Source organism: Bactrocera neohumeralis, chromosome 2 (genome assembly GCF_024586455.1).
Source record: "Bactrocera neohumeralis isolate Rockhampton chromosome 2, APGP_CSIRO_Bneo_wtdbg2-racon-allhic-juicebox.fasta_v2, whole genome shotgun sequence".
Classification (NCBI taxonomy): domain Eukaryota; kingdom Metazoa; phylum Arthropoda; class Insecta; order Diptera; family Tephritidae; genus Bactrocera; species Bactrocera neohumeralis.
The window spans coordinates 38,879,888-38,888,098 of record NC_065919.1 but is presented as its reverse complement, the minus strand read 5'-3'; the positions used below and the strand labels follow the sequence as shown (position 1 = coordinate 38,888,098).

The 8,211-nt window shown below is 38.8% G+C and overlaps 2 protein-coding genes across 3 annotated transcripts; one reads left to right on the top strand and one right to left on the bottom strand.

Annotated features, from left to right (window-relative positions):
* The first annotated feature begins 3,039 nt into the window (after nt 1–3,039).
* LOC126756365 (uncharacterized) lies at nt 3,040–6,555 on the top strand. 2 transcript variants are annotated; one of them, XM_050469396.1, is made up of 4 exons: nt 3,040–3,134; nt 3,286–4,142; nt 4,512–4,663; nt 6,122–6,555. In XM_050469396.1, the coding sequence occupies exons 2-4, from the start codon at nt 3,530–3,532 to the stop codon at nt 6,455–6,457; spliced, it is 1,101 nt and encodes a 366-aa protein (XP_050325353.1). In that variant the 5' UTR covers nt 3,040–3,134; nt 3,286–3,529; the 3' UTR covers nt 6,458–6,555. The 2 variants fall into 2 exon arrangements, with proteins under 2 accessions (XP_050325353.1, XP_050325343.1); XM_050469386.1 differs by lacking the exon at nt 3,040–3,134 and adding an exon at nt 3,146–3,206.
* Nucleotides 6,556–6,705: 150 nt separating this feature from the next.
* Nucleotides 6,706–7,995, bottom strand: LOC126756387 (uncharacterized). Its single transcript, XM_050469433.1, has one exon. The coding sequence runs from the start codon at nt 7,850–7,852 to the stop codon at nt 6,908–6,910; it is 945 nt and encodes a 314-aa protein (XP_050325390.1). The 5' UTR covers nt 7,853–7,995; the 3' UTR covers nt 6,706–6,907.
* Nucleotides 7,996–8,211: the final 216 nt, after the last annotated feature.

Here is an 8,211-nt window from a genome sequence, read left to right as displayed (position 1 = left end):
TTTATTGGCCAAATGGGAATTCGGAGTCGAATTCGTCATAAGTAGTAGAACCCTGTAAACGTTTCCCTTCTTCTACATGCAGTCAACGCAGATAACACATTGAGAATCAGCACGATGGCCACCGCTTTCGGGATTGTTTGAGAACAGAATAGCTGGCTGAAGTCCATTGTACCGATTATTCCTTTACATCTGGTGTGTAACAATGTATCCCACTTCGAGTTGCTCTTAAACAGCTCTGGTGTGATGTGGTCAAACAGTTGGGATTAAAGCCTGCAGTGAATACTAACATAAGTATCGGATGGTGAGGGTAAATACTAATTAACAGACCCACCGTGTAACAAAATGGGGTTATATTTTTTTTAAGTTTATTCACGTTTGGGAATAATGTTGAACGTAGTAGTAAACCTTTTAGATACGGATACACCACCTTTGCAATGAAACTTCCCTTTAATCCATTTGTTATGTAAATTTAGTTGTCAGTATTTATTAGTTATCTTACCTTTTTTATTTACGAAATGTAAAAATGTTTAACGAAACTTCGTTGTTTTTTGAACCAAGTAGAAACTACATATATATTTGGTTTTTTAAAGCCCAACAGTCAAAAATACTAACTAAAAAGACCAAATGCAGAGTCAAACCAGTTGGTTTTGAAATGATCGGGGTCATCTGTTACTTTTATTCAAATGTGGCTAATGCATTTTTGTACTCTTGCAACATGTTGCTACAGAGCATAATAGTTTTCGTCTGAAGAACAACAAAGCGGCGGTAGATTGTAGTGGATTGCTGGCCAAGCTATTCAAACACGTCTTCGAAAGACTAATAAGGTTGGTCGAAAGCATGCCCGACGATTGGAATTTAAGTGTGCTTTGCCAATCCACAAAAAGAGATACCCTAAAATCTGCGCCAACTACCGTGGGATAATTGTGTGAGAGAATAAAGCCAACCGTCAACAAACTGATTGGACCTTATCAGTTTGGCTTTATTTGGTATCCCCGCATAACAAATACCACTTTGTAAACTAACTTTGAGCAACGCCAAAAGTCTGTCAGGATCGGAAAGGACCTTTCCATATACTAAAAGAGGTTTCAGACAAGACGACTTACTTAAACCTCTTTTAGTTCTTCAGTCTAATCTTGGAGAAAAGACTCGAGCTGCATAAGCTGATATCATTGACATTAACAACCGTACCATTAGTTCTGCTTTCTCCAGAATGGATACGAAAGTTAAATAAATGTTTCTGGTGGTGAACGAGGGCGAAACGAAAAAGCTCCTGTCCTAACGTTATTAGCAATGCTAGCCTCTGGACCGTAACCAAACAGTTACCGATCCATATCGAAATTCTACGTCGTAAATGGAAATGGATCGGCCACACTCTGCGAAAGCCTCACGATGACATTAGCAGAACAGCGCTAGATTGGAATCCGCAAGGAAGCCGAATACACGGTAGACCAGCCAACACCTGGAGACGAGAAGTCGAAGCATAGGCACAAAGAAGTGGTTATTCTTGGAGAGAAATTAAATTCATAGCTTTAAATAAGATTAATTATAATTTGTTTATTGAGGTCCTATGTTCCACCTAGGATCTACGGGAAAATATAGTATATACATATATATATTAAACAAAGAGTCGTCGCACTCGCGACTAGGTTCCCAATTCACTGATAGTCATAACTTCGAAGACGTAGATAGTTTCGTCTATCTTGGAAACAACATTAGCGCCAACAACAACGTTAGCCTCCTTGCTACTTCGGACTAAATACAGGTAGACAATTGAGAAATAAAGTCCTATCTCGACTAACTAAAACAAAACTCTATAAGTCACTCATTATCCTGTCCTGCTATATAGTGCAGAGGCATAGATCCTAGATAAATAGTCCTTTGCGCATTGGCCACGGCGAATATCGCATTCGATGGAACGATGAGCTGTACGAGATATACGACGCCATTGACATAGTTTAGCGACTTAAAAGAGAGCGGCTCTGAAAGTATTCGACGCAGTATCCGTCGAGAAAAGCAGAGGAAGACCTCCACTCCGTTGGAAGGACCAAGTGGAGAAGGACCTGGCTTCGCTTGGAATATCCAATTGGCGCCACGTAGCGAAAAGAAGAAACGACTGGCGCGCTGTTGTTAACTCGGCTATAATCGCGTAAGCCGTGTCTACGACAATTAAGAAGAAAAGAAAGAAGAAGAAGAAGGAGATTCGATCTAAATATTTTCTTCGGAGATTGTAGAAATGCCTTCGATTGTAAACTATAACAAATTTTATGAAGATACGATACCTTGTGAAATACAAATGTTTTCCATATAAATACTTCAGATCGTTCACTTTGTTTCACAGCTGTATGCTACAGTAGTCCGATATAGGCAGTTCCAACAAATTAGCAACTGCTAGGTGAGAAAAGGGCGTGTTTCAGGTCTACTATGTATATCAAATACTGAAGGACTAATTCGCGTATATACAGACGAATAGACCGACACACTGATGGGCCCGGCTACATCGATTTAGGTTGTCACGCCGATCACTTAATCATATAAATACTTTCCTTTTCGGCGCATCGCAAACCTAATATACCCTGTACAGGGTGTAAAAATATATCTTTTGGTAAATAGTAGTGACGAAAGTTCGCTTAACTCTTTTTTCACCTAAGGCAGATATTGCGCAAGTTTGTTTAGTATTTTGCAGAAAATACTATAAAAACTTAGAAAAAAATATTTAAATAAATTGAAAGAGACAAAAGTAAAGCACATTCTCTAAGGCGAGTATGTCATTGCAATGAACGAAATGGCTTAGCTATAATGTAATGTCTATTTAATTACAAATTGAAACAAAAATACTCGAGCCATTACTTATACAACTCTATCATACTCTAACTTACTTATTCTCTTATATGGAATAATATGTGTGTCATAGTATCGCCTAACAGTACTGTTTGTATGGCGCTGCAAACCAGACAAAGTCGCAGCACAAAAGCTAAGTTGTATCACCACTGATTAGATGGCAATCAATTTCTAATTTCGTTTTTCATTTTACCGCTTTGACAAACACACTAATTACAGTGCTTTGAATAAGGAGAGCAGAATTTTACAGAAAGACAAAAAGTATGTTTACGGGATACTATACCATATTAACCCAAGTAAATCGTTTTTACCTTTTGTGGTTCGTGTTGTCTGTCTGTTCTAAAAATATACACAACTTTTTTCTCAAAGTCAATTACATTGAGGTGTTTTTTAATTTCCCATTTTCATATTTGTATTACCAATTTTTTTTCTTCTGCGTTTTTATAGGTTTTTACCTGAGTAGTAGCTATTAACAACAACCATGGGACCGACGGAAAAAGTTGTGTGCACCCACCCATAGAACTCCTATAAATGCAGACAAATTAAGAGAAAACATTTTAGTATTTGAATAAAGGTGTCGGTTGCGGTTGTGTCCCGCTGTTGAGGTGAAACCAACGAGAAAAGGTCATAGTGCGTATAACGAAATTTACCTTTAAAGTGCAAAAAATAAATTGGTTTTACGAAATAAAATATGCAATTGACGAAAATGTTTGCGGTAACGCGTGGCCGCCAGTGTTTGTGTATGGCAGGGCTTGTTTTGCAATTTTTGATCCTTTTCAAATGCTGCCCGATTACCGTGACCATAACAATACCAAGAAGGACAGCCAATAATGTGAGTGACACAGTCGAGTTGATGACATTGCGTGCTGTTGGCCGCTCGGTCACACAGTGCTTGGCTGCAACGGAGCAGTGGCTATGTTTAGAGGATCAATTGCTGAGGTTCGTCGATGCCGTCGCACAGGACAACAGCACATGGCAATGGGGGGATTACATTTTCGTCGAGAAGTTGACAGGCAATAAGAGTGAAGAACGCACAGAAGAACAGCTTAATTTTTCAAAAACTCAGGCACCTCGACAACGCTCACTCAAAACAGAAGGTGACAGCCAGCATAACGAGAGTGGTATTGCAGCGGGTTTGTTGCAACTAGCTAAAACGCGTTCAATTCGCTTACAGTTACCAACCTCCGTTGGAACCCTGAGTAAAATTAGCGCTGGAATCTCGGATGCAATCGATGGGCTGGCGTTGCAGAATATTGCGCCGGCTGAAACGTCGCCCGAAACGGAGGCGGCGCAAGCGGATGAAGGTACGCATAGACTATTCAATGGTCTAGTAGATGATAAATTAGAAACATTCAGTGCTAGCAGTAGTGACGGCACAATATTCTTGCAAAATGACAAAGACAAAATTGAACTGGACAAGAACAAAGACAAAGACAGCAAGAAGAAAAAGAAAGACAAACATAAGAAAACAAAAAAGAAAAAGGTAACTAAAGATAAAAATAAGCACAAGAAAGACAAATATAAAGATAAAGATAAAAATGAGAAAGAAAAGGACAAGCACAAAGATAAGGACGAAAACAAAAAGAAGAACGACAAACACAAAGACAAGGACAAGCATAAGAAAAAACTTCTAATTAAAGAAGGACTTTTACATAATTACAATTCACTTAAAGGACGCAAAAAGAAGGGCAAAGACAAAAATATGGCAATGATGGGTGGAATGGCGATGATGGCTATGGTCGCGCAAATGTTCCTCGGCAAAGTGATCCTGATCGCGGGCGCCGCCTTCGTTATGGCGAAAATAGCACTGCTCGTTTCCGTACTCGTGAGTAAACATACAATTTCATACATACATACACATATGTTCATATAAGCGGTTTTCCTAACGGTCTTCTAAGTCTAGTTGTTTCTTATTCGATAGTAATAGTTCCTATAAAATTAAACAATGAACTAACGCAAATTATAAAACTTTAAAATCCGGCTATTTAACAAATCTAATTTGAATTCAGCTATTGGTATTGCTTTAATTATCTTTATCCTTTGTTCGCAGCTTATCAATTTCTAATTTCGTTACTAAATTATTAAATTAAATTCGGTTAATCGATCAGCAGTAAATTACAATTTGCATTACAAAAATATTTATGTAATATGGTGAATATTTTACAGTACAAAATTTTAAATTCGGATTTTGGAAAATTGTAGTGGCAGAAAGTGTAATTGAATCTTCGGAACAAAGATTTGTAAAAGGCTTTGGTAAAACTCATATTGGCGATGATTCGAATAACAGCTCTTTAGGATTTAAGTATTGTGTAAGCATCATTTTTATTGAGTTTTCAAGTATTTCGGGACCGACTTTAGACCAATCCTCTTCAATTTGTGATATGTTTCTGATAAGATTCAGATTTATGTTACAAACTTGACGTTATGAGGTTAAAATTACTCTAAATTCCCATCTGAAATGTAGACACAGGCATTGCTTTGTTATCAGACGAATACATTTCACATATTTGCTATCATGGAAGTTACAAGAACGTCGTCTAACATTACATTTTATGAGACAGAATTCGAATTCTGTCTGATGCCTTACTGCTATTGGGAAAGCCACCGACACTATAAGCCCTTTTGCTCCGAAATTTCATAAGGTTTGTTATTAAAAGCTCTTGAGAGTAATACCACAAATTTTTATTGAAATTGATATTTTTTCACCACCGACAACAATAATAACGAGAATATTTTAGCGATTACAGAGCGAACCGCGTATAAAGATAATTTGCAACTTTAAAATTTCTTAAAAAGCCCACAAAAGGGCAAACAATTAGGCCTAATGGCATATATATAATTGCCGAAAAAATCTTCACAAAATGCTAGGTATTTTGGATTATTTCACAAACCCCTAGAGATACATAGGTCTTTTGAATTTTATCATACACCGAATTGTATTTATTTAACCTGGATGTCAATCACAACTAGTTCGAAAAAATATTGTTGGGTCGTGAAGTTCCTTTAGATGTCCTTTAAATAATCCAAAGTAATTAGCTACGCCACCAACAGAAGGCTGAATTTCTTAAAAATAGCAAACAAATTTTTAATTAGTTAACTTAAGTCTTAAAGCTTACTAATTTTGGCAATATGCACCGAATTAAAACTTATTATTACAAAACACTTCCAGTGCACCATCAACAATTGACCTCCGTTAAATTAATCCAATTTAGAAGCATATTAGAATTAATCCTTTATTTTAACGGCCATTTGCATAAGCGACATTGAAACTTGTTTTTTTTAGGGCAGTCTCAAAAAGGGATCAACTGGAAATAGCGTCAGCACGGAGCGTATTGTTGTAACCGGCCACGGACATGGCGGCGGAGGTGGTCATAGCGGATATGAGCACGATGAAGGATGGCATCGTCGCATGCCACATATTTATCCTGTGACAGGAATAATCAGCGAAGAGCTACAGCCTGTCAAAGCTTATCATCATTCGCCAACGCCACCTCCTCCATCGAAAGCTTCCGCTAGTCATCAAAATCACCGCTATTACGTCAATGAAATCAACGAAGCAGCTAATGAAGACATAGATGATGGATATAGACGTAAACAGGCACAAGCTGGATTTCTTTAGAGTTAATTGAGATTATTAAGTGAAAATGTTCATTATGACAAACATATTGATATAAGTGCGTAGCAAAGTAGAAAATGAAAAATCTTGAAAAATGGGAAGCGAATGTTTTCTTTATTACGTCGATAAGCTTACAGACTAGAACTTATTTAGCTAAAAATACATACAACACAACTAGATATATTAGGCATTAGGTTTAACAATGATATAAATACATATATGTATATAAATAAAAATGTAAATAACACCACTGTGCCTTACTAAACGTGAATAAGTTACCTAAGTTTCAATTGTCATTTTCAATATTCCATATATTTCCTACTTTTTGGTGATCAGCTTTGGTTTGACGTAAGATCGCTTAACTGCGACAAAGACGACTCTCTTCAACAACGCCGCTTCGATGTATACTCCAATATATAACCACACTCTATACATTGACATAATTTAGCGTTCTTATGAATGCACACGCGACGGCACCCAAGCGTTGTAAGCCTTATCCTGCATCATCATCTCGTCATCGATGCTGCGATGGTAAGAGCCACTTTCATGCCCAGCCTCGTATTCGCCCGCATGACTTGATGAATAGGTTTGGCTGTGCTGTACTTGTGGGTGTTTCACTATTTCGTAAGTGGTCTTTTCACCACCCTCCGCCGACACCAACTTCTTGAGTCCAATTATGGCGCTGATTATGAGCGCAATTTTTCCCACGATCAGTGCCTTGCCCGCGATAATTGCAATAGAGTGATAGGCCATCTTCAGTATGGCCGTCTTTAGCATTACAGCCGCAATAAATGGACCCAAGTACTTCTTATCGTCGCCCTTCTTTTTACGTCCCTCATCTACAGCATTGTCAGCGTCCACGTCACCTAAAGCAAATTTTTGGAAGTAACCCATTGCCGAGCCAAAGAAATCTTGCCCATTACGCTGTCCGAAATTAAGTAGGCGCGGTAAATTCACCTGCAGCTGTCGACTGTCAACGAAGCGCAAAAACCGCTCCAGTAACAGCGCATCCAAGCTTTTCATCGACAGATTATCCAAATCGCGATTATTCAGAATTAAATCCGCATTTGCGCTCGCACGGGCAGTCCGTGTCTCATTTTCCACCTTCTTGATAATGGTGACTCCCTCCAAGATATTTATGTTGTGCACTTTCAACGCGCGTCCCAACATGCGTGCTGCCTGCACCTTGAAGCACCAAAAGAGATCATCTCGATCACCACAAATACCGTAAATATGCTTTAATGTACGCGTGAGTCCATTATCGAGCAGTGTGCTACGAGCGGCTTTGTGAGGACTGCTGTTGCCATTACTGTTCTGAGCGGGCAATTCCAATAAGGTCGCTTCCTGACACAGTGCGATCAGTATTAATGCGATCCCTAGCCTGAAATTCACGTCCATGGCGATGATATTCGGCTTCAGGAGAGCAAATTTATCCACTTATTACTGGCGTGTATCGGTGGCGGCTTCTACCACATATCCTTGCCGCGCTGTTGCAGTGAAAGGAGAACGTCGAACTATACGATTAACTGTTTTCCTATATACCCATGAACAGCTTGTTTAACATGAAGTAAAGAATATCCAGTTCATAGCAGCCTCTCCAAACTTTAAGCAAAATGCAACTGATCAGCGCCGCCTGTGTGCCAATCAAATTTATACACTTTACCTTGCCACAATTAGTGCGGCGTTGCAATTGACTGCCACTGTTATTGCCGCTGCAATTGCTGGACCCACTTGCCAAGTCTGCCAGAGCCGTACAA

Coding starts and splice junctions, on each gene's coding strand:
- LOC126756365 (XM_050469396.1), top strand. CDS start 3,530: ATGCAATTGACGAAAATGTTTGCGGTAACGCGTGGCCGCCAGTGTTTG. Junction 4,143..4,511: donor GGCGGCGCAAGCGGATGAAG/GTACGCATAGAC, acceptor ATTCACTTAAAG/GACGCAAAAAGAAGGGCAAA. Junction 4,664..6,121: donor CACTGCTCGTTTCCGTACTC/GTGAGTAAACAT, acceptor TGTTTTTTTTAG/GGCAGTCTCAAAAAGGGATC.
- LOC126756387 (XM_050469433.1), bottom strand. CDS start 7,852: ATGGACGTGAATTTCAGGCTAGGGATCGCATTAATACTGATCGCACTG.